At 40.5% G+C, this 27328-nt stretch overlaps 1 protein-coding gene across 1 annotated transcript in view; it reads left to right on the forward strand.

Annotated features, from left to right (window-relative positions):
• dpysl5b (dihydropyrimidinase like 5b) overlaps nucleotides 1-27328 on the forward strand; it is a 72163-nt gene that overhangs the window by 22910 nt on the left and 21925 nt on the right. The window contains exons 2-7 of the mRNA XM_059981735.1: nucleotides 9711-9869; nucleotides 19735-19914; nucleotides 20070-20138; nucleotides 22042-22086; nucleotides 22171-22246; nucleotides 26032-26188. Coding sequence (XP_059837718.1) covers nucleotides 9711-9869; nucleotides 19735-19914; nucleotides 20070-20138; nucleotides 22042-22086; nucleotides 22171-22246; nucleotides 26032-26188 — 686 coding nt within the window. The remainder of the gene's footprint in view (nucleotides 1-9710; nucleotides 9870-19734; nucleotides 19915-20069; nucleotides 20139-22041; nucleotides 22087-22170; nucleotides 22247-26031; nucleotides 26189-27328) is intronic.

A 27328-nucleotide genomic window follows, 5' to 3' on the forward strand; every position in this document is an offset into this window, starting at 1 on the left:
TGTGCCTTCTTTGTAATGACACGTATGTGCTGGTCCTAGGAGAGATTATCTGATACATTAATGCCAAAGAATTTAAAGCTGCTGACCCTTTCCACCTCTATACCCCTAATTAGAACTGACTCATGGACCTTCGGCTTCCTCCACCTGTTGTGGGCAATAACAGTCAACAACCAAAGAGTTGATTAATTTCAAGAACCATATCTAAATAATATATACAGTGGATTCTAGTTAATTGGGGCAGATGCCTATTTGAGATGACTCTTAAAGAAGAGTCAGGATTTCAAAGGGTCAAAGGTCCAATTTAATATCAGAAATGTATACAATATACATCCTGAAACAACTCTCTAATACCTCTTATTTACCTCTTGATCATGACCCACTAAGGAGCACCAGGCCACTGTCTCCTATACCATCATGAACCTTATCAGCTCTGGGGATCTCCCATCCACTGCCACCAACCTCATAGTTTCCAAGCCCCGCACTTACCGTTTTTACCTCCTAGCCAAGATCCACAAACCTGCCTGTCCAGGTAGACCCATTGTCTCAGCTTGCTCCTGCCCCACCGAACTCATTTCTGCATACCTTGACAGTGCTTTATCCCCCCTTGTTCAATCCCTTCCCACCTATGTACGTGACACCTCTCACACTTTGAATTTTTTCAATGATTTTAAGTTCCCTGGCCCCCACCACCTTATTTTCACCATGGACGTCCAGTCCCTGTATACCTCCATCCCCCACCAGGAAGGTCTCAAAGCTCTCCGCTTCTTTTTGGATTCCAGACCTAACCAATTCCCCTCTACCACCACTCTCCTCCGTCTAGCCGTATTAGTTCTTATTCTCAATAATTTCTCCTTTGGCTCCTCCCACTTCCTCCATGGGTCCCAATTATGCCTGCCTTTTTGTTGGCTTTGTGGAACAGTCCATGTTCCAAGTCTATATCCATCCCCCTCTTTTCCTTCACTACATTGACGACTGCATTGGCGCTGCCTCCTGCACGCATGCTGAGCTCGTTGACTTCATTAACTTGGCCTCCAACTTTCACCCTGCACTCAAATTTACCTGGTCCATTTCTGTCAGCTCCGTCCCCTTTCTTGATCTTTCTGTCTCCATCTCTGGAGACGGCCTATCTACTGATATCTACTATAAGCCGACAGACTATCACAGCTATCTGGACTATTCCTCTTCCCACCCTGCCTCTTGCAAAAATGCTGTCCCCTTCTCACAATTCCTCCATCTTTGCTGCATCTGCTCTCAGGATGAGGCTTTTCATTCCAGGACAAAGGAGGTGTCTTCCTTTTTTTAAACAAAGGGGCTTTCCTTCTTCCACCATCAACTCTGCTCTCAAACGCATCTCTCCCATTTCCCGCACATTTGCCCTCACCCCATCCGCCCACCACCCCACTCGGGATAAGGTTCCCCTTGTCCTCACCTACCACCCCACCAGCCTCCAGATCCAATGTATAATTCTCTGTAACTTCAGCCACCTCCAATGGGATCCCACTACCAAACACATCCTTCCCTCCCCCTCTCTTTCTGCTTTCCACAGGGACCGCTCCCTACGCGACTCCCTTGTCCATTCATCCCCCCCATCCCTTCCCACCGATCTCCCTCCTGGCACTTATCCTTGCAAGCATAACAAGTGCTACAACTGCCCTTACACTTCCTCCCTCACCACCATTCAGGGCCCCAGACAGTCCTTCCAGGTGAGGCTACACTTCACCTGTGAGTCGGCAGGTGTGGTATTCTGCGTCCAGTGCTCCCGTCCAGAAACTGGGAGACCGTTTCACTGAACACCTACGCTCTGTCCGCCAGAGAAAGCAGGATCTCCCAGTGGCCACACATTTTAATTCCACGTCCCATTCCCATTCTGATACGTTTATCCATAGCCTCCTCTACTGTCAAGATGAAGCCACACTCAGGTTGGAGGAACCAACGCGTTATAAACCAGCTGGGTAGCCTCCAACCTGATGGCATGAACATTGACTTCTCTAACTTTTGTTAATGCCTCTCCCCTTCTTACCCCATCCCTAACATATTTAGTTTTTTTTTTCTCTCTGCCCATCACTCTGCCTGTTCTCCATCTCCCTCTGGTGCTCCTCTCCCCCTTTCTTTCTCCCTAGGCCTCCCGTCCCATGATCCTTTCCCTTCTCTAGCTCTTTATCCTTTTTGCCAATCACCTGTCTGGCTCTCAGCTTGACTCCAGTCTTCTCCTATCATTTCACATTTTCCCCTCCCCCCTCCTACTTTCAAATCTCTTACTATCTTTCCTTTCAGTTAGTCCTGACGAAGGGTCTTGGCCTGAAACATCAACAGCGCTTTTCCCTATAGATGCTGCCTGGCCTGCTGCGTTCCACCAGCATTTTGTGTGTGTTGCTTGAATTTGCAGCATCTGCAGATTTCCTCGTGTATGCTTTTTCTTCATTTCCTCCATTTTATATGGGACACTGCGCTACTTCATTGGGGCAGGAGGCTATAGGTGAGCAGTTTTTAACTAGTGGCAGTTGTGTGCACTTCTGTGGCCATTAGACACTATACCATGCTTAGCGTGAACAGTTTTTAAATAATGTCAACTGTGTGATTTTCTGTTCAAAAAGTAGTGTTGTTTTGTCACCAGTAGTTGCTGAGAAATATAAGACTATTCAGAACAGTTTTACTCACTGTGATTTCAAGCGTTCAGGCATGGAGATGCCAGAAATGGCCAGGAGTGGAAATGGAATGATTTCACTACAGGTACTGCAACAAGTTAGGATCTACAAAGAATTTCAAAGTATTGACAGTCACCTGAATGTTATGATGAAAATGAAGGTTTGGAGGATGCAGTCATATGAAGCATTATCTGCACTAAGTGTCAGCTATGATTTTTGCTCATTTACAGTCAGTCAAAAGAACACAGCAGTGTATGTATATTGAAGGAATTCCTCCATTGAAAGCCATTAGGAACTAATACAGTTTTATAGTGCTGTAGTGCTCTAGTTTGATCTGTATTTCATTTAAATGCATAATTTGTTACTCAGTTAAATGGTAGTTTATCTTTTTTGTACCTTTTTAGCTGTTTCCAACTTAATTGGGCCAAAACGTACTAGCCCCGATGTGTCCCACTTAACTGGAATGAACTGCATTCCAGTTGTAAGAGGAAATGTACATCCATTTCTGAAAGAGATAACTAATTGTATTTTTTTGGGTCTGCTGTTATCTTATAATCATCCAACGCAGTTCAATCCTTGATGTGATATCATTAGATATTTTGTAGTCATGTCAAACTTGTAGTCAAGGAAAGAACATATTTTGCACCTTGAAGAGAATAAAGTATGTTGGGGTCTCCATTAAATGTATTTCTCATTTGAAATTGAGAGTTACTGCTGGTTTAGCAAACACTTTTCATAAGTAATGCAAGAAAATATTGTCAAATATTTGAATAGAAGTAAATTGGAGAAGTGATTCTGAGACCTGATAGAAATGAAGAGTGTGCAATCACAGAAGTACATACTCCAAGTCTGATTTAACAGGAAGTATAAAACAAAAGATGCATTAAGTTTCAGATATTAAAGCAAGTCATATATTTGCATTGTCCAGTGGTATGGTGAGTAGTATGTCCATCACAATTGCTTTTCTCAAAGCTGTATATTAATCTTCAAATTTAACTGCTCAAGATTTTTCATTTCTAGTTTGAGAATACCTTGTTAATCACAAGAATAGCAAGTTAAACATCCTTCAGACATTTTTCTCTCTGAAAAGGTGAAGGGTTATTGGGAAGTTACACAGGATGTTGTTTGTAAAGCAACCCTGGTTTTATGACTTGATGTTAAAAGCCAGGTCATCCTGAGAGCTGTTCATTAGAAGGTGCTGAAGTTTTCTTGTATAGTAGAAAGGGACGGTATTCAACGTTGCATTTTAAGGGTCCAGGGAGGGGTGTGGTGATTTTTTGTTATTCTATTCCAAATCGAGTTTAACAGTTATAATTTTAAACCACATGGAATGGTTCACAACTTGAGACATTTCTGGATTTTAACTTGCATAGTGCAGCAAGATAGTTTTGATATTTAAAAGAAACAGGTTATTTTGCCTTGGCACATTGCTTGCTTGAATCTGTTTTTTGACTATTTGTGCAACAAGGCTGAGAAGAAAATTGGCAAAGTTACAATTCCTTAATAGACAATAGGTGCAGGAATTGGCTATTCGGCCCTTCAAGCCAGCACCACCATTCAATGTGATCATGGCTGATCATCCACAATCAATACCCTGTTCCTGTCTTCTCCCCATATCTCTTGAACCCGCTACCTTTAAGAGCTCTATCTAATTCTTTCTTGAAATAATCCAGAGAATTGGCCTCCACTGCCTTCTGGGGCAGAGCATTCCACATATCCACCACTCTCTGGGTGAAAAAGTTTTCCTTGAACATTCAAAATGGCCTACCCCTTATTCTTAATCTGTGGCTTCTGGTTCTGGACTCCCCCAACACTGGGAGCATGTTTCCTGCCTCTATCATGTCCAATCCCTTAATAATCTTATGTTTCAATCAGATCCCCTCTCATCCTTCTAAATTCCAGTGTATACAAGCCCACTCGCTCCAATCTTTCAACATATGACAGTCCCGCCATCCCGGGAATTAACCTTGTGAACCTATGCTGCACTCCCTCAACAGCAAGAATGACCTTCCTCAATTTTGGAGACCAAAACCAAACACAGTACTCCAGGTGTGGTCTCACCCGGGCTCTGTATAACTGCAAAAGGACCTCTTTGCTCCTATACTCAACTCTCCTTGTTATGAAGGCCAACGTGCCATTAGCTTTCTTCTCTGCCTGCTGTACCTGCATGCTTACTTTCAGTGATTGATGTACAAGAACACCTAGATCTCGTTGTACTTCCCCTTTTCTTAACTTGACACCATTCAGATAGTAATCTGCCTTCCTGTTCTTGCCACCAAAGTGGATAACCTCACATTTATCCACATTAAACTGCATCTGTCTTGCATCTGCCCACTCACCCAACCTGTCCAAGTTACCCTGCATTCTCTTAACATGCTCCTTATATTTCACACTGCCAGCTAATTTTGTGTCATTGGCAAATTTACTAATGTTACTTTTAACCCCTTCCTCTAAATCATTAATGTATATTGTAAATAGCTGCAGTCCCAGCACAGTCTTGCAGTTCCCCACTGGTCACTGCCTGCCATTCTGAAAAGGACCTGTTAATCCCTAGTCTTTGTGTCATGTCTGCCAACCAATTTTCTATCCATGTTAGTACCCTACCCTCAATACCATGTGCTCTAATTTTGCCCACTAATCTCCTATGTGGGACCTTATCAAAGGCTTTCTGAAAGTCCAGGTACACTACATTCACTGGCTCTCCCTTGTCCATTTTCATAGTTACATCCTGAAAAAAATTCCAGAAGATTAGTCAAGCATGATTTCCCCTTCGTAAATCCATGCTGACTCGGACTGATTCTGTTACTGCTATCCAAGTGTGCCGCTATTTCATCTTTTATTATTGATTCCAGCATCTTCCCCACCACTGATTACAGGTTAACTGGTCTATAATTCCCTGTTTTCTCTCTCCCTCCTTTCTTAAAAAGTGGGATAACATTAGCTACCCTCCAATCCTCAGGAACTGATCCTAAATCTATAGAACATTGGAAAATGATTACCAATGCGTCCACGATTTCTAGAGCCACTTCCTTAAGTATCCTGGGATGCAGACCATCCCAGTACACTTAGGTACTCTGTTAGAAGTAGCATATATGAAATAGATGTAATTCCATATGCTTGCTTAAAATTTTCACAGCATAATGTGTTTCATTTGTCTTTTTGTAGTAAATTTAAATTTTAGTTTCAAATTCACAGGATTAATCAATTTCTCACGTTAAATTTAGTTCAATTCAAAAGAAATTTGAGAACCATCATTTTTCTAAAACTAAACACTGGGGAAAAAATTGGTGAGATAAAATTTTGATTCCATTGTATCTGAATTTTGAAATTGTATCACATCAAAACTAAATTAAAAGCTAAAAGAGTGTGTGCAGTTGGAGAGCAAGGTTATAACCTCAATAAACCAATGACAACATTGTTTAGTAATGATTAGAAATTCATACAAGGGTTACCTCACTACCCATCCTTGATATCTAACAGTATTATTGTCCTTTTAGTTCGGCAGTCTTGTGTCAGAATTCGTTACTGCTTTCCAATTGTTGAATGATTGTTACCACTTATCGGCTGAAATATTCTGTGTTCAGTCTTTCTGCATTTCATCTTCTGAGGAGTTGCAAATGAAATTGAATAAGTAATATTCACCAAAAGACACCTTCAGATCTTGTGGTTGGAGAATAGTCAATGTTAAAGCAGGTGGAATAAAAACGGAAAACGTTTAGAATTAAATTTATTATCAATGACATGATGTGAAATTTGTTGTTTCATGGCAGCCGCACAGTGCAAAGCCATAAAATTACTAAACATTTAAATAGAGTCAGAATCAGGTTTATTGTCACTGACATTGTGTCATGAAATTTATTGTTTTGCAGCAGCAGAACAGTGCCATACAAAAATACTATAAATTACAACAAGAAATATATACTTTAAAACTTTAGTGCAAAAAGAGAGCTAAACTAGTGAAGTAGCATTCATGGTTGGTTCATTGCCTGTTCGGAGTTCTGCTGGCAGAGGGGAAGCAGCTCTTTCTAAAATGTTGAGTGCATGTCTTCAGGTTCCTGTACTTCCTCCCTAACGGTAATAATGAGAAAAAGGCATGTCCTGGATGCTGAGGGCCCAGCATATTGATGAAATTACAGCAGTGGCAACATTTCATTAGGAATTTCAGGAGAATTGGTATATCACAAAAAACTCTCGCATATTTCTACTGGTTGCATCACCATCTCATATGAAGAGACTTTGCATAGGATTGGAAAAAGCTGCAGAAAGTTGTAAACTCAGCCAGCATTCAGGACACCTTAAAAAGATGGCATCCTCATTAAGGACCCCCATCACCCAGGACATGCCCTCTTCTCATTGCTAAGGAAAAGGTACAGGAGCTTGATGACGCACACTTAGCATTTCAGCAACAACTTCTTCCCCTCTATCAGACTTCCGGATGGACAATGAACACTAGCTCAGTATTTTTCCCTCACTTTGCACTAGAGTCGTAGAGATGTACAGTACAGAAACAGGTCTTTCAGCCTATCAAATCCATGATGAAACCATTTAGACTGCCTACTCCCATTGACCTGCGCCAGGACCATAGCCCTACATATCCCTACAAACCACGTACCTATCCAAACTTCTCTTAAATGTTGAAATTGAGTTTACATGCACCACTTGTGCTGGCAGCTCATTCCACACTGTCACAACCCTTAGAGTGAAAAAGTGTCCCCGCATGTTTCCCTTAAACTTGTCACCTTTCACACTTTACCCATGACCTCTAGTTCCATTTCACCTCAATGGGAAAAGCCTGCTTACATTTACCCTATCTATACCACTCATAATTTTGTACACCTGTGTCAAATTTCCTCTCAATCTTCTACATCTGTAGAGTACAGTCCTAACCTATTCAATCTTTCTATATAACTCCGGTCTTTCAGACCCAGCAAAATCCTTTGTAAATTTCCTTTGCATTCTTTCAATCTTGTTTACATCTTTCCCGAAGGTAGGTGTCCAAAACTGCACACAATGTCCATATTAGGCCTCACCAACATCTTATTCAACTTCAACATAACCTCCCATCTCCTGTACTCAGTATATTGATTTATGAAGGGCAATGTGCCAACAGCTTTCTTCACGATCTGATCTACATCTGACACCACTTTCAATGAATTATGGACCTGTATTCCCTGATCCCTTTGTTCTACTACATTTATCTGTATCCTGACATTCACTGTGTAAGACCTATACTGGTTGGCCTCCTGAAGTGCAAAACCTCGCACTTGTCTGCATTAAAATCCATCTGCAATTTTTCGGCCCACTTTTTTTCAGCTGACGCAGATCCCTCTGCAAGCTATGATAGCTTTCCTCACTGTCCACTACACCACAAGTCTTGGTGTCATTTGCGTATTTGCTGATCCAATTAACGACATTGTCATCCAGATCATTGATGTAGATGACAAACAAAAATGGACCCAGCACCGATCCCTGCAGCACACCACTAGTCACAGGTCTCCAGTCAAAGAGGCAACAATCTACACCCACTTTCTGGCCGCTCCCACAGAGGCAGTGTCTAATCCAATTTACTACATCCTGAATGCCAAACAACTGAACATTCTTGACAAGCCTCCCATGTGAGACCTTGCCAAATGCCTACTAGAGTCTATTTGGACAGCATCCACTGCCTTTTCTTCATCCACTTTCCTAGTAACTTCCTCAAAACTCTATAAGATTGGTTAGGCACAACCTACCGTGCATGAAGACATGCTTACTACCCTTAATCAATCCATGTCTATCCAAATACTTGTATGTCCGGTCCCTTAATATACCTTCCAATAACTTTCCCACAGCTGATTCCAATTCACTGCTCTATATTTTCTGATTTATGCTTGGAGCCTTTTTTAAACAGTGGAACAACATTGACTATTCTCCACCCTGATTTGTATCAGGGTAGCAAACACCTCCTCCTTTGTCGTCTGTCCAGGGCCTGTGAAGTTGATGCCACTTTGCCTCACTTCTATTAACTCTGTATCTCTCTCCTGAGAAAATACATTTGCAAAGATTCACTTAAGTACTCCCCCCTTTTTATGTGTATTTTTAATTGTAATTTCTAGTTTTTATAAACAATGGAAATTCTGCAGATGCTGGAAGTCCACAGCAACACATACAAAATGCTGAAGGAACTTATAGCAGGTTAGGCAGCATCTATGGAAATGAAAAAGTTGACGTTTTGGGCCGAGACTTTTTGTCAGGACTGGAAAGGGAGGGGGATGATGAGCTGGCATTTGACTTCAGGAATGGAGGATGGGGCCCATGATCCTGTCTACATTAGTTGTGCTGGGGTCAAGAAGACTTGAGGGCTTCAGGTTCCTAGGAACCTGTCCTGATCTGACCTCGTAGATGCCACAACCAAGGAAGTTCACCAACAACTTCCTCAGAAGGCTGAAGAAATTTGGCATGTCCCTGTCGACCCTTACCAATTGTTATTCATGTATCATAGAAAGCATTTTATCTTAGTCCATCATGCCTTGCCATGGAAACTGTCCTTGACCACAAGAAACTACAGAGAGTTGTGGACATATCTCAGTATGTCTCCGAAACTACCCTCCCTTCCATGAAGTCTATCTATATTTCTTGCTGTGTCAGTAAGCCAGCCAGCATAATAAAAGACCCCATCCACCCAGATATCTTCTCTTCTCCCCTCTCCCATCAGGCAGAAGATACAAAAGCCTGAAAGCATATACTACCGGACTCGAGGACAGCTTTTACTCACTGATAGGAAACTATTGAATAGATCCCTTGTATGATAAGATGTACTCTTGATCTATCAATCTACCTCATTATGACCTTGCACTTTATTCTACTTGTACTGCACTTTCTTTGCAGCTGTTACACTTTATTTTGCATTTTGTTATTGTTTTACCTTGTATTACTTCATTGCACTGTGTAGTATATTGATCTGTATGTACTATGTGCAAGGCAAGCTTTTCATTGTACCTCAGTGCATGTAACAATAACAAACCAATTCCAATTCCAAAATGATACCAGTGCAATTTACTTAAAATTTTCAATTTATTTTTACAGGCTGCACTTGTTGGAGGAACAACAATGATCATTGGCTATGTATTACCAGATAAAGAAACTTCACTCTTAGAGGCCTATGAAAAATCTAGAAATCTAGCAGATCCCAAAGTCTGCTGCGACTACTCACTCCATGTTGGTGTGACCTGGTGGGCTCCTGAGGTAGGGCTAATTTTTATTGCATGCTTTTTTAAATTTTGTCTTTGCTTCTTGTTAATATTAGACAGTTCTTCAAACTAAGTAGCGCAGAAGTTAGTGTGGAAAAATTGTCTTGAAAGACAACAGATAGTACATGAGAAAAATAAGCTCATGGTCGTGTACTTCCCAGAGTGGCTGAGGAGTACCACTTTGGAGTGACAGTCTCTTCCATACTGGCTCTAGGTGAAGGAAGACAGGCATCAGGTTGGAGTGGTCCTTTCCTAATGTTGAGCTCTCTTGACAGCCGACTCATTGATGTGGGTACTTTATGCTCTTTGCACACCTTTTTGAACTGCCGGACCCAGGCAAAGCTATGGCAACAGCTGGATGTGTACCCTCTGCCAGCTGCCCATTCAACAGGTCTTTCAGGATTCAACCAGAGCCCATGCGCTTGACATGCCCTAACTGTCTGAGCCACTTCTAGCTGAGGAGGGCGAACAAGCTAGGGATGCCTGCATATTGTAAGACTTCTGTATTTGTGCTCTATCCTGCCAAGGTATGTGCAGGATTTGTCTGAGACAGTGCAGCTGTTCAAATTCTTTGCTGCTCTTGACATTTCTCCTGCACCTGCCATAGTGAGAAGGTCATATCCACAGAGGATCTGCCTGCTATAAAAAAACCACACTGCTACTCTGGGTAGACACATTGAGCAAGGTGCTGTAGTCATTCCAAAACAATTTGGACAAAGAACTCTCCCAAGATGTTGAGGAGGAAGATGCTGTGGTAGATTTTACAGTCACTCTGATCGCCCTTCTTGTACAAGGTGACAATGTAGGCATCTTGCAACTCTTGTGCTTTGTAGCCCTTCTCCCAGTTGAGACAAAGGAGCTCATGCAGATGATGCAGCAGTGCTGGTTTGCCACTCTTCAAACTTCTGGAGGGATACCGTTATTATTTCCAGAGGCCTTCCCGCAAGCGAGATGGTCAATAGTTCTGCTGAATTCTTCCAGTCTTGGCAGCGGACCGAGCTCCTCTATGACTGGTAAATCTGAAATAGCCTTGAGTGCTGCGCTTGTGATCACATTATGGGCTGAGTACAACTCTATGTTAGTGCTCAACTCAGCGTTAAAGTGGTGGATCTTCTTTGGTGTGATCCTCACTTAGCTGGCTACTAGGGCATGGTCAGTATCATAGTCTGCGGGTGTCTCAGGAGGGCACTTCTGAGATCTGCGTGCCTGGTGATGACAAGGTCTAGCTGGTGCCAGTAGCGATATTGTAGGTGTCTCTGTGAGACCTTGTGAAGCTCCTTGCACTGGAAATGTGTGTGAGTTACACACAGTCCATGGTAACAGCAGAATTTTAGCAGCTTCTGCCCATTTTTCCCACTACCATGTGGCACAAACAACTGGGCCAGGTCTTGCTGTTGGCTTATACTCTAGCAATGAAGTCTCCCAATAGGTGCAACCCTTCAGTGCTAGATGCCTTGAACCAGTGTCCTGTAGAAGAGATCTTCATCTTCAGGGATGGCACTGAAAGTGGGGCTATAGATGTTGATGAAGTTGAGAGGGCCAGATGATGTTGACAGACAGAGTGAAGATTCTGTCTGCCCTTCCTCCACCCCATGGAGGCTCAACAGCTGCTGGAGGTGTATTCCTTGCTGTAAAGCTGACACAACACAGTCTTGCCTCATGCTGAGATTTCCCTTGTCAGAAGGTGGTGTTGTTTGACTCTCTGATAGAGCTGCTATCTGCCAGACAAGTGTCAGTTGCCTGGGTTTAGAGTCACAGCTGTCTCTCTCCTTCGCTGGCTGCCAGTGAAAACTGGAGCCCATGTTGACAATTCAAAAAAAGGGATTTGAGATCATTAGAACAGTATTAATTAGGAATTAGTAATAATTTCTTGTGAGCTGCAGTATTGATTATGTATTCCCCAAATGTTTTCAAATTCCATAAAGATTGAATTGCAGTTTTATGCTAAAAAGCCACAGAAAATGCTGAAAGATGGAATGTATTAGTGAGACACTGGAAGTTCTTTTAGACTTTTCAAAAAATTATCTATCAAAACCAATTCAGACTCTGACTGTTTTCTCCTACGTCTTGGATGAACTGACCAAATTTTCTATGACTTGGTAGACATACTTTGTCATGCATCATCTTCTTGATAAATGTTGCTTTACTGCAGGGTTAACAAAAAAAATGGGTGCAGTATATATGTAAGTCCAAAATATCCTTTGCAAAGACCAGAATGAAAAATTTTGAGTGGAACTTGGGATAAAACATTGTTAACAAATGAAGTTGATTGATGTGTATGAAAATGACATCAGGAAGATAGACAACAACAGTTTTGAAGGAATTTCTTTTAAGCCACTAAATAGGAATTTTTTTCTGGAAGTGCATCATGGACGTGATGGAGTTCAACTCCCAAATGCTGTAAATTTCTGTGTATGTTGACTGGAGATGGCTAAATAAGCTCAGTCTAGATGAGGTGAAAATAATCCGCAGTGGAGCATAAATGAATTGGACTCATTCAATAAGTGATATTTGAAAAAATAGACCAAAGATAAATAATGATAAATCTGCATATCGTTGATGTTTAAACACTCTTGATTGTTGCTAGAAAAAGTCAACAGGCTTTTTCCAAAATTGCTTCAATACCTAACCCCTCCCCTTCCTTTCTCCCTCCCCCCCCCCCCACCCCTACCCACCAAAGCTGTTCAAAGTGTACCTTTATTAATGAAAATAAATGAACTTTCAAAGTTAAACATACTTGATGAGATTTTTGCTTAAATAAAAGCTTTCCTTTACCCATGTAGGTGTCACCTTTAACTTGAGTCAGCTCCAAGACATTATTTTCAAAACTTAGTTGCTTGAGAGTAATTAAATGTACAGGCCATAATAATGAGTGCTGATGGAGGAAAACATACAGATGGGATTATTTGTATTTACTGCTGGATAACAGAGATTATTCTTGTGACTGTCTGTTACGTTATTCTTCTCCGCACCTTGTGGCACATTGGGCAGCAGCCTTGCTTTCTCTTTAGCATTTTGTCTGGTTTTTTTTGTGAGACCGAATTGCTAGCTTGATGCTCAACCCAGCACGGATGGAAAGCGTCCAAGGGGCTGAACCTAGGACCACTCGCCGTAAATACCACTACACCGCCGGCTGTCTGTGGGCTCCCCAGAATCTTTTACCAACTGTATGCCTGATCAAGACTAATTGTACCTTGGTTCATCTTTGATTCTGTGCAGAACATAATGCCCATACCCTCTCTATCTCAAAGATCAGAATATTTTATTCTCATGATTTTTGTCTCTACTGTTGTTTTCAAGAAATTGTTGGAGCAAATACAAATGTTTCATTTGCTGGTTCCTGTTTTCAAGTACTAATAATTATCAACTTATTGTAAGATCTTGAGTTACTCTGAGCTTTGTCCTTGCTGACCCATTTCAAAACTTACCCCCATTACTTCAAATTCTGAATACATCTTGAAATTGTTGCATGGCTTGCATTTCTTCTATGTCCAGTTTAGTACAGCATTTGTCAGTTCTTGTATTTAGGTATGTAACTATTGAGGTTACATTCCTTAGATTTATGAAAAATAAAGAACAATCTGCAGACCATGCTTCTATTAAAAGTTATGTATAAATAAAAAGATTATTTTTCCTTCTGTATATTGATATTGAGTGTTTTATTTAGTAATTCTAATGGTTCTTGATGCTTCAATTTGATGTGTAGGAATAGAGTGGTGTGTTTCTTTGATAAACGAAGTCAAGAGCCCCCAAGAGCTACCTTTGCGGGAAGAATTTTTCTGAGTAGGTGCCGGGCATTGTGTAAAGGGAGGGAGCATAGCAAGTGGTAGTTGTTCCATATTGGTACTATCACAGCATAAATGGGAAGAGAGATGAGATCCTGCTCGAGAATTTTAGGAAGCATTGTAGAAAGCAGAACCTCTTGGCTTTATTTCTTGTTTCACATACCTATGGGTATATAAGTTGGATGATAGTACTGTTGAATGTGTGGTTAAAGGGTTCATGTTGAAGCAATCACTTTTGATACCTGGATCATTGGGCTGTCTTGCAAGGCATGTGATACTTACACAAGGAGAACAGGTTGCATCAAATCTGAAGGGGTACCAATATTTTTGCAGGAGGAGGGGTGGAGTTTGCTAATTCTACTCAGAAAAAGTTTAATATGATGGGGGTTTGGAACCAGGTCAGTAGTTCAACAAGTAGAGCAATTTCTCATGGTAGGCTGGTCCAAAAGATGCATGATTAAATAAATCTACTCATTCCAGTTTTTTTTTTGGGGGGGGGGGCAGGGGAAGCGGACAGAACCAGGAGAATGAACACAACAAGAATGATGACCGCAAGTGTGTTTATTTAAATTTGAGGAGTATAATGGATAAGACAGATGAGTTGGAGCATTGTTTAGTACATAGAACTGCAATATCATTGTCATTACAGAAATTTGCTTGAGACAAGCCAGGACTGAAGGATCAACATTCCAGGGTATAGATGTTTCAAATGTGACAGAGAAGGATCTAAAAGAGGTGGGAGAGTTGTTACTGATTTGGGAGAATGTCACAGCTGTGGTAACATATTGGAATGCAGATTATTTTGGGATCTGTGACCACAATTATAAGTTTCTTGATTGGTCTTTGGCTGAAGTGTTCAATTGTGAGGAGGTTAATTACAACAATATTAGGCAAGCACTGGAGAAATTAAATTGGGAGCAGCAGTTTGAGGAAAGTTGTGCAAAAGTGGGTGAGATCCTTAGTGAGTACCTCTCACCAGTTTCCACCAAAGAGAATGGATGGTATTGAGTTTAGGGAGATGGATATGTTGATATTCTAGGGCATGTCAATATTAAGAATACAGGTGGCCCCAGTTTTTCGAACGTTTTCGCTGTTACGAAAGACCTACATTAGTGCCTGTTTTCGCTAACCAAAGAGGATTTTCGCTCTTACGAAGAAAGATGCCTGCTTTATATGTGTGTTTACCCCGAGAAAGACTACCATGACCATGAAGCCTTGTGTGGGCAGTTGTGCGCGCATGCGTGTACATGCCGATTTTTCTCTCTGTCTCTCTGTCTCTCTCTCTCTCTCTCTCTCTCTCTCTCTCTCTCTCTCTCTCTCTCTCTTGGCTTGCTGTCTTCCCAACCTTGATAAGTGAAACTGTATCGTACATACAATATTTCTATTTTATACAGGCTGTATATTTATCATATCATTCCTGCTTTTACTATATGTTCGTGTTATTTTAGGTTTTGTGTGTTGTCTGGTTTGATTTGGTAGGTTATTTTTTGGGTCTGGGAACGCTCAAAAATTTTTCCCATATAAGTTAATGGTAATTGCTTCTTCACTTTACGACATTTCGGCTTACAAACTTTCATAGGAACGCTCTACCTTCAGATAGCAAGGGAAACCTGTACATTAGTTATTTTTCAAAAAAACAAAACATTGTAGCACAGTACAGGCCCTTTGGTTCATGATGTTGTGCTGACTCTTTTAATTAACCTACTCTTAAGATCAATCTAACCCTTCCCTTCTACATCACCCTCCATTTTTCTTTCATCCATGTGCCTGTCTAAGAGTTTTTTAAATGCCCCTAATATATACCTGGCAGGGTGCTCCATACACCCACCACTCTCTGTTGTTTTTTAAAAAGGCTTGCCTCTGCTATTCCCGCTATGCTTCCCTCCAAATACATTAACATTATGCTGCCTCTTATGTCATTTCCATGCTAGGAAAAAGGCTCTGGCCATCTATTCAATCTATGTTTCTTATCTTGTTTACCTCTATCAAGTCACCTTTCATCTTTCACCTTTCCTCATTCAAAAGAGAAAAGCCCTTGCTTAATCTATCCTCATAAAGCATGTGCTTTAATCTAGGCAGCATTTAAATTGGTCTGATGAAGACCCACCTCTAACTCTTAAGAGAACTGATGAACAAAGGTATCACAGTGCAAATTCATTGCTCCCTGAAAATGTAAACACAGATAGATAAAGGTCTATGGCACACTTGTCTTCATTGGTTAGAATGCTGTGCATAAAAGATGGAAATGTTTTTTTACAGGGTTGTGGATGCCCAGAATGCACTGCTCAGATAGCTGATAAAGCAGACATGATACCACTGTTTAAGAAGCATTTAGGCATACACATGAATATGCAGCGAATAGCGGGACATGTATGTAGATAGGTGGGATTAATTGAAATTGGGATTTTAATTGGCACAGATGTGTTAAACCAAAGGCTTCTTTCTGTACTAACATTGTACCAACCAAAGTGCCTGACAAAGACCAGTTCCACCATTTAACCTTGATATTTCATAGCATTGATTTTGATAACTACTGGATCATAAAAATCCTGAGGCTTACCATTGAACAGAAGTTCTGGATAGCAATATAAGTACCGTGGTGACAAGTGTAGGTCTGCGACTGGATACCACGAGAGAATGCTCTGGATCGGTGTAGCTCCAACTATGGTAAAGCAACTTAACATTCCAAGTACCACCATAACCATTCATTTCCTCCATCACTGACTTACTGAGACTGCACTGTATTCCATGGACCAATTACACTGCAGTTACCTAAGCTATTCCACTAGCATCTCCAAAACATGTACCCTCTGCTACCAATAAGGATAGGGTAGTAAGCACTTGGGAACTCTGCAACCTGTGCTGGTTTCCTTTCAAGCTGCATGTATTGCCTTTGGAAATTTGTCATTATCACTCCATTGTTGCTGGGTCTGAATACTGGAGCTCCTTCCCCAACAGTGGAAGTTCTGGAGGTACCTTCGCTAGAGAACTGCCAGGTTTCAAAGGGGTGGATTCTCAATGTCATTTAGGGATTTCCAATCAATGCAAACCTTGCTGGCAAAGTGTATGCATTGAAATTGTGCTTCATCAATATACATAATTATTTTTACTAATTCTTGATTTTCAAGCACTATTTAAAGGTTCTTTGTTGAATAAAATATGATTCTCCAAAAATTAATATAATCTGTTCATTTTTATTACGTGTTGAATTCAAGAAGGGAGAATCGAAAGTAGTCTGAAAATGCAGTCAAATGCATTTTGTATGATATCTTGCTTGCCTTTATTGTAAGGGTTACTAAGACAACAGGAAGTCATGCTGTAGTAGTGAAGAGGGCACACCTGTAGAACTACAAATTATTGTTTCACTAAGGAAATTATTCATTTATCTTAAAAGGAGGAAGTAAGGGAAGCCCTGTGAAGGAATAGAATATGCTTTCAATTTTTGAAAATTATACACAAGTCATAATAAAGTTGCTGTTTTAATAAATAGTTGTAATGGAATACAGAGGTGAAGTTGATTGGTTAATTACTGAAATGTAATTTCCTCTTTGGAGCAAACACGAGGAAATCTGCAGTTGCTGGAAATTCAAGCAACACACACAAAATGCTGGTGGAACGCAGCAGGCCAGGCAGCATCTATAGGAAGAAGCACTGTGGACATTTCGGGCCAAGACCCTTCGTCAGGACTAACTGAAAGAAGAAATACTAAGAGATTTTAAAGTAGTAGGGGGAGGGGGAAATGCGAAATGATAGGAGAAGACTGGAGGGGATGGGATGAAGCTAAGAGCTGGAAAGGTGATTGGCGAAAGTGATACAGAGCTGGAGAAGGGAAAGGATCATGAGACGGGAGGCCTCGGGAGAAAGAAATGGGGGGGAACACCAGAGGGAGATGGAGAACAGGCAGAGTGATGGGCAGAGAGAAAAAAAAAACAACTAAATATGTCAGGGATGGGGTAAGAAGGGGAGGAGGGGCATTTACGGAAGTTAGTCAAGTCAACTTTTATTATCATTTCGACCATAACTGCTGGTACAGTGCATAGTAAAAATGAGACAACATTTTTCAGTACCATGGTTTACATGACACAGTACAAAAAACTAGACTGAACTACGTAATAAAAAAAACACAGAGAAAGCTATACTAGACTACAGACCTACACTAGACTGCATAAAGTGCACAGAAACAGTACCGGCATTACAATAAATAATAAACAGGACAGTAGGGTGAGGTGTCAGTCCAGGCTTCGGGTATTGAGGAGCCTGATAGCTTGGGGGAAGAAACTGTTATATAGTCTGGTCATAAGAGCCCGAATGCTTCGGAGCCTTTTCCCAGACAGCAGGAGGGAGAAGAGATTGTATGAGGGGTGCATGGGGTCCTTCATAATGCTGTTTCCTTTGCGGATGCAGTGTGTAGTGTAAATGTCCGTGATGGTGGGAAGAGAGACCCCGATGATCTTCTCAGCTGACCTCACTATCTGCTGCAGGGTCCTGCGATCCGAGATGGTGTAATTTCCAAACCAGGCAATGATGCAGCTGCTCAGGATACTCTCAATGTAGAATGTGCTGAGGATGTGGGGTGGGAGAAGTCAATGTTCATGCCATCAGGTTGGAGACTACCCAGCTGGTATATAAGGTGTTGTTCCTCCAACCTGAGTTTGGATTCATTTTGACAGTAGAGGAGGCCATGGATAGACGTATCAGAATGGGAATGGGACGTGGAATTAAAATGTGTGGCCACTGAGAGATCCTGCTTTCTCTGACAGGCCGAGTGTAGGTGTTCAGCAAAACGGTCTCCCAGTCTGTGTCGGGTCTCGCCAATATATAAAAGGCCACACCGGGAGCACCGGATGCAGTACACCACACCAGCCAACTCACAGGTGAAGTGTCGCCTCACCTGGAAGAATTGTCTGGGGCCCTGAATGGTGGTGAGGGAGGAAGTGTAAGGGCAGGTGTAGCACTTGTTCTACTTACAAGGATAAGTGCCAGGAAGGAGATTGGTGGGAAGGGAAGGGGGGGTGGGGGGAATGAGTGGACAAGGGTGGAGGTGGCGGAAGATACGGAGAATTATATGTTGGACCTGGAGGCTGGTGGGGTGGTAGGTGAGGACAAGGGGAACCCAGTGGGATGGCGGATGGATGGGGTGAGGGCAGATGTGCAGGAAATGGGAGAGATGCATCTGAGAGCAGAGTTGATGGTGGAAGAAGGGAAGCCCCTTTGTTTAAAAAAGGAAGACATCTCCTTCGTCCTGGAATGAAAAGCCTCATCCTAAGAGCAGATGCAGCGGAGACAGAGGAATTGTGAGAAGGGGATAGCATTTTTGCAAGAGACAGGGTGGGAAGAGGAATAGTTCAGGTAGCTTTGAGAGTCTGTAGGCTTATAGTAGATATCAGTAGATAGGCCGTCTCCAGAGATGGAGACAGAACGATCAAGAAAGGGGCGGTAGGTGTCAGAAATGGACCAGGTAAATTTGAGGGAAGGGTGAAAGTTGGAGGCAAAGTTAATGAAGTCAACGAGCTCAGCATGCATACGGGGGCAGCGCCAATGCAGTCGCCAATGTAGCGAAGGAAAAGAGGGGGACGGATACCCGTATAAACTTAAAACATGGACTTAGTATTTCTCCTTTCAGTTAGTCCTGACGAAGGGTCTCGACCCGAAACGTCGACAGTGCTTCTTCCTATAGATGCTGCCTGGCGTGCTGTGTTCCACCAGCATTTTGTGTGTGTTGTTTGCTCTTTGGAGAATGTTTGGAAATCAGGCTCTTTGCCACAGGGTGAAGGATCTGCCAGTCAGGACTGAAATGCAAAACTTACCTACTTGGCTTGCTAGTCTTTGAAATTTTTACCCAGAGGGCTGTATCTGCCCTGTTATTCAGAATGGTTGAAACTGGGATAATAACATGATGGATTCAGAAGAATGATGTTGAAGTTCAGATATGACACTGAATACTAAAGTGGGTTTGCGGGTCCACATTCCCTCCTTGTTATTTTAGTTTTACTGATGAAATTTCTTGAATATTAATAAGTTACATGTATTTCAGCTAAATCATCAATCCGTGTATTTTATAAAATTGTTTTTTAGGTACAACTTGAAATGGAGGAATTAGTGAAGGAGCATGGTGTGAATTCATTCCAAACATACATGGCATACAAGGACCAGTACATGCTGCGAGATTATGAACTTTACCAGGTTTTTCGTACATGTAAAAGTCTGGGAGCAATAGCTTGTGTTCATGCTGAAAATGGAGATCTTGTTGCAGAGGTAACTGTTCATAAGCAATTCCACAAGCATTCAAAAAAAGTTTAAAATATAATGTAGCACATCTTTATCGAGAATGTGACTGCAAAATTTCAGATTGCCTTGAAGTTTTAACTAGTTTACTTCCAAGGGATGTTGAAAAGGTGCTTTTTTTTCAGGGTGCAAAAGAAGCTCTTGAATTGGGAATCACCGGACCTGAAGGAATAGACATCAGCAGGCCTGAAGAGGTTTGTTACATTAAAATGATTGATGTGCACTGAATCTACACAAGTATAATGTCAATTTATTATCAGTCTTTTATCTTCTGATATTCTGAAAGGGTTTGCTTATTCATATTTTTCACATGAGCAAGAGAACATTTTTGAGGATCAGGGTGAAACTAGAAATGTAGACTAAAAACAAGTATTTCACTTGTGAGAAATACAAGTAAAAATAAATTTTGTACTATCTGACAATAGCGATATTCTTTCTGCATGATTCTTTTTGATCCATTGGAAATCCAGAAAGGAAATTTCACCTTTTTGTCTAGGAGGGATCTATAATTTGAAGCTGGCTGTTTCTCTTATTCAGTTCTCAAACTTTCTACTCTCAAAAAGAAAGCTACCTTTAATAAGCTTAAAAAATTAAGAGGCTGCTACAGATAGAACATAGAACAGACTGAATAGGCATTTCAGCCCACAATGGTATCCTGCTGTCAACTTGTACTAAATATCCTCCTCCTATGTATCATTCATATACCTCCATTCCCTTAATACTCATATGTCTATCATAAAATCCACTAAAGTGCCTGCTTCCACTACTAGCCCTGGTAAACAATTTGAGACACCTACCACTCTATGTGCTTTTAAAAATAAAACTTCCCTGTCACATCAGCTGTAAACTTAAAAGCATGTCTTCTGGTATTTGGCATTTCCACCCTGGGGAAAAGATTCTGACTATCAACCCTATCAATGCATCTCACAATTTAAAAATAGATAGGGTCTTGCCTCAACCTCTTGGGTGGCGGGGGGGGGGGGGGGTCAACCCAAGTATATCTAATGTTTCTTGATAGCTCAATCCTCTATTTCAGACCTCATCCTGGTAAACCTCTTCTGCACCCTCCACAGTGGCCACATCCTTCTTATAATGTGGGAAACAGAACTACAAGCAATACTCCCAAGTGCGATCTAACTAAAATTTTACATAGGTGAACCATGGTTCCTCACTCTTTTACTCAACACCCCTACCATTGAAGGCAAGCATGCACCTTCTTTACCACTTTATCCACTTACGTAGCCATTTTCAGTGATCCCAAGATCCCTCTGTACCTGAATGCTGTTAAGGAGTCTACCATTAACTGCATACTTTCTCCTTTCATTTGATTTCCCAAAGCGTAACACTTCACACTTCCCTGGATTAAGCTCCATCCGTTTCTTCTCTGCCCATATCCCACTGTAGTTTTTTATACTGTTCACATCTCCACCAATTTTGATGTCATCCACAAACTTGCTAATCCATCACCTAAAGATCATAAATGTATACCATAGACGACAGAGGACCCAGCACTGATCCTTTCAGAACAGCACTGGCCATGGGACTTCAGTCAGAATAATAGCATTCAACCACTACTCTCTGTCTTCTATGGGCAAGCCAGCTCTGGTCCCCTTTAAATCTTTCCCCTTGCATATTAACTTTATGCCCTCTAGGTTTAGACTACCCTACTCTTGGCGGGGGGCGGGGGGGGGGGGGGAAAGACTGTGACAATTTACCTTATTATTCCCTTCATGATTTTATATACCACTATAATTTTGTGCTGGTTTAAGTTCTTGACAACTATTTTCAATTAAAGTATTAATGTTCTAATGATTAGAAAACAGATACATTACTAACTGAAAGAGCTACCAAAATTTCCTTGAAATGATTACTTGACCACTGCACAATCCAAGGGAAGATATTTATTGTCCATTTGTGTTATTAAGATAAGTTCCATAAAAGTTTGTTCTAAGATCCAGCAATTATATCTGTTTCTGAGATCTGCTCATATTCTTGTAAGGAAATTAGAAGGCTCTTTTCCCTCCAGTTATTTCTGTTAAATATTATCTATGTTCCTTTTTAAAAAACATAAAATACTTCTTACTTGTTTCTATATAGGTTGAAGCAGAAGCAACACATCGTGCCATCATAATTGCAAATCGAGTGAGTTTTTCAATTAAGTGATTGTTTCAGTATATTTCAGCATCATAGTGGAAATTGTTAACTAACTCTGATTTTCCCTTTTAGACCCATTGTCCATTATATTTGGTTAATATCTCAAGCAAGTCAGCAGCTAATGTCATTGCTTCCGCACAGATGCATGGTAAGGTTAGTTACCAGTGTTTGGAAAATAAAACTCTTAAATCCTATGTATTTTTCCCAGATATTCAGTAAAAGACTATTCTTGAATGTCACTGGTGGTGTATGAAGGTTGTCTGCTTTTTGAGGTAAAGATACCATTTCCATTCAGTAAGCCTGAGTCGCTTATTCTTTTAAATACGAATAAATTAAAGATGCATTTAAGCTATATAGTTTGTGGGCAGTCTTATACAATTTCTGTACATGGATAAACTCAACTTAAGAATTAAAGTGATGAACTTACGATGATTATGTATTGAGACTATGCAATAATACTCCACATATAGTGTTGTCAAAGCTGTGCAGACTTGGTATGATCTATTTATCCTCAAACTCATTGAAATAAAGATCACTACATAATTGCCTTCCTGATTGTTTTATTTGCTTGTTTGCTTTCTGCATTGTACGAGCCTTCACACAGCTCTACAGTTAAAATAATTCTTTCTTTAATCATATCAGCTTATGTTGTTCCACATTTATACTCCATCTGTTGCCTGTTAGTTCATTTACTTGATCTACATCATTTTGGTGACACTTTGCTTCTTCCTTATATTTCCCATCTGCTTTGTATCATGAGCAAATTTGAATAGATTACACTATAAATTTATACTTAATCCATTAACACAAGTCAAGAATAACTGAGGATTCTGTGATACTTCATAAGTGAATCTGTCAAACTGTATTCACTTCATTTATTCCTACTGTCTGCTATCCATTCTTTAATTAATCCTCTATCCAGGATAATTTGCCTTTATTTTTTGTTATTGGTCAATAAACGCCTTTCTAAATCTAAAGAAGATTCACTGGTTCCCCTTTTTATCTACTGTTTGTTAAATCCCAAAAATGCTGTTTAATTAATCTAATGAGTTGCTTGCAAAATTACTCACAGTTTTCTTAATGCCCTGTTATTGTACTTATAATGATAAATCCCAACATTTTGATGACAGATGTCAAATTTTGAAATTAAGTCATCTACAATTTCTCTTTTGCTTTCTTAATTCTTGTAAGTGATGTTACATTTTTTGATATTTGATCTTCTTTTTGGTCATACATTTTTACTTCTTAAAAGAAAATATGTTATTCCTAACTTTAGTTTCAGCCTTCATTATTCAATGTACAACCTTCCCACTTACTGTTTGAAAGCCGAGCCAAAAACTTAGATATTCACATCTCTGCTTTTCAAATCCACATTTGTTTTGTAGATGGTGGTGCACTACAAAACGCACACACAATGCTGGAGAAACTCAACAGGCCAGGCAGCATCTATGGAAATGAGTGAACAGTCGATATTTCGGGCTGAAATTCTCTTCTGCAGATGCTGCCTGGCCTGCTAAGATCACAGCTTAGGAGGGTGCATCCAGAATGGCTGAATGTGCCTCTCTAATGGCTTTTTAAAAAGCTACACATAGCTGCAATGTGCACAATTGTGGGAGATGTATTTGTTGCATGTTTATGATTAACTGCCAAACAAAAGAGGAGCTGTATGGTCTTGAGTGCCACAAGTGTTAAAGGAGCTCCAGTCATGCAGACAAACTAAGAAAATTGGAGTCTTGGGTGCTGGAAAGATTTTGGGTGTTTTAGGGCTGCAGGAAACTTAACCTCTCACTGATTATAATAGTTGCTGTCTTTACATGTGTGGTCTGGTTAGGTGTCTGGCTGATGGTGAACCCAGGCTATGAATGGTTGGGAGCTCAGCAGTGGTAACGCTGAATACCACTAGTAACTGGTCAAATTACCTTGTTGGACATCACCATTGCCTGATACTGGGTATTAAGCGCAGGCCATACCAAAAATACCAAAAATGTTGTCTAGGTGTACATGCAAAATGGGCTACTTCATTTTCTGGGGAGTCGTAATGAAAACTGAATTTCATAATCAGAATATTGATTTGTATTTTGACTTATGTTAGACAATAGGACATAGATGAGCCAGCTGAAGATTGTTTGGCTTAGAACATTGCTCTGAGGAGCTCTGACATGATATCCTGGTGAGGGGATGATACACTTCCAACTGTCATGACTACCTACCTTTGGGTGAGCTTCAACTCAGCAATGTAGTTGTTCCCTTGATTAGTGTTCCTTTTATTATTTTACCATGCCTCTTCCACACGATATGGTATTAAAGGCAGTTGCTCTCACCTCAGCTACTGGAATTCATTTCCTTTGTCTACTTTAATAAGGTTTGGAGAAACATATTCATGGGCAATGGTGAACAGGGTGCTGTTTAATTGCCCCATCAATAACATTTTGCATCATTTTGTTAACTGAGGGTGTGTTAATTTGTTGGATTGATTAGACCTGCTTTTCAAAGTAAATTTATTATCAAAGTACATATGTCACCATATATAACACTGAAATTTATATTCTTGCGGGCATACACAGTAAATCCAAGAAACACAGTAAAATTGATGAAAGACTGCACCCAATAGGGCAGACAAATGTGTAAAACCAAAGTGCAAATACAATAGACATAAAAATCGAGAACATGACATTGAAGAGTCCTTGAAAGTGAGTCCATAGGTTGTGAAGAAAAAAATTCAATGATGGGGCAAGTGAAGTTGTCCCCTTTGCTTCAAGAGCCTGATAATTGAGGGGTAATAACTGTTATTAAACCTGGTGATGTGCATCCTGTTGCTCCTATACCACCTCCCTGATGGCAGCAGTGAGAAGAGAGCATGTCCTGAGTGGTGGTCCTTGGTTAGGATGGTCCTGGATAGTTGACAGTGCAGCAAAAATACTGAAAAAACATACCGTAGTTTGAAGCATGGAAGATATTCAGTGCTACCAGTGGGATGTTGCCTGGTTCCATTGTCTTACCTGTCAACTGTTCTGTTAAGTACCCTGTAAAATTAATCAAATTGACTGAAGTTTTGTGTCTGCAACAACATGGGCAGAAGAAAACCAAGGTCCACTCAGACATAAATCATCAACTTTACACACAGTAAATGTGACTATACTATACTGCCAATGATAATGAAATAATCTGGGAGAAGTTTCCAATTCACTAATGAATTACCTTCCAATATATGCCCCTGAAAGTACCAGCCTACAGATGTGATCCATTGATTTAGAGATTACTTAGTTCATCTGTTCTTATGAGATTTTGGTAGCTTCACCATATTTAGTACCTCATTTTCAGTACACCAAAACAACTGCAATGAATAGATAAATTAATGAGTAGATAGTGAGAATGAAGTGCAGTATGTTAGTTTTTCTTGGTCCATTCCCCCTCTTCCCCCCACCCGCCCAGGGCAGCCTTATTTCTGTGATGTAGTTAATAACTGCTTAGCTTGTTACCATCAGTAGAGCCATTCATGGTCATGGTGTACTTTGAAGTTTCCCACTGTGAGTACATTCTCTGTCCCAGCTACTCTCAATACCTTTTCCAAGTGTGGCTCAACATAAAGGAGGATTAATTCATCAGCTGAGTGGACAAGTGGTAAAAAGTTGGAAGATGCTTTGTTCATGGAACAGTTTCTAACATGATAAAACAAATAATTACAAATCTGAAAGTATTTCATGAAAGTAACCAAGTTTCTTTAATAATCATACCTACTGCAAATTAATTTCTCTCCAGTTTAGCAAAATTGTCCATTTGTGTAAGACAAATTAATAGAAATGAAAAGGTCACTATCTAACTTGAACAAAACTTAAGTGAACCCTCTATGTGTACATCAATTAACCAGCATATTATAACTATATAAATTAAGCATTTTGATGTGCACTTTTAATCATGTAATTTTTTTTAAAGGCAATATTATATATGGGGAAACGACCTTGGCGCACACGGTTCTGAATGGATCAATCTATTATCACCCAGACTGGTCTCATGCTGCTGCCCATGTTACTGTTCCTCCACTCCGACTGGACTCTAGCACTCCCAACCACCTCATGAGCTTGCTAAGCAGGTAAGTTATCTATCACAAGTTTAGCAAGGATATCATTTGTTGCCATTTTCCTATTCAATGATATTTCACTGAACTGAAAACAGTTCTATTATTATTATAATGGATATTTATTCAGCTCAAGTTACTTGCAATACTAGAACTTTAAAACTTAGCAAATGCATTCTTAGAATTCTTGAAAGGTGCATAACTAAAATATTGATTAGAATATAACATTGATTGAAGTGAGATTTATGGTTTAAATTGAAAAATGCCAATATCTGCATGGTAATTGTTAATACTTAAAGCCAACCAGTAAAACATTTTTCAGTATTTTTCTCCTGAAACCTACGGATCAGAAAATTTCATGTTAATGATTAGCCCACTCTAAATTTCTTAAGAAACCTTACTCAACCATCTATAACAGCAGCTAAGAGACTGGAAATCTTACAGCAATTAACTCAACTCCTGCCTTCCTATGACCTTTATTCCATCTGCATTGTACAAGACAATACGATAGAATAGGATCCACCTGCTTAAATGAGTAGTTTCAACAGCACTGCAGCATATTTGGCTGGCACTCAGTCCAGCTACCTGAAACTTTCATTCCCTCACTCACCGACATCTTCCTTTCATTTGTCATATGGCTCCAAACACTGCAGCAATTGAAGTTGTGGTCACAACAAAGAAGGGTGATCGTGATTCTCAGAGGCCAATCATCCCAACCACAGGGCATTACTGTAGGATGAACCCATATCACCTCCAGTTGCTCTATAAGTGAACCTCCTTTCATCATGACGTCAAAAGTGCAGACTGCACGGTGTTCAATTCCATCCAAAACTTATCAGCAAATGAAGCAGTTCATGGCTGCATAAACCATAGACTGAGAAGTGGCAAGTGACAGTTGGGCCACAGAAGTGCCAGGCAATGTCCATATCCAACATAAGAATCTTAACTACCGACCTTGATGTTGAATAGCATTACCATCACCAACTTCCTCACCGTTAATATGCTGGAGATCATCACTGACTGGCTAATCAACTGAATCACATAAATACCATATTTCAAAGAATGGATTAAAGATTGTGTATTCTGTGGTGCGTGACTTGCCTTCTGATACCCAAAGGCTGTTCCACTATTTTCAAAGCACAAGTCAGGAGAGAT

The sequence above is a fragment of the Hypanus sabinus genome, chromosome 10 (assembly GCF_030144855.1).
Source record: "Hypanus sabinus isolate sHypSab1 chromosome 10, sHypSab1.hap1, whole genome shotgun sequence".
In the NCBI taxonomy this organism is placed as follows: Eukaryota; Metazoa; Chordata; class Chondrichthyes; order Myliobatiformes; family Dasyatidae; genus Hypanus; species Hypanus sabinus.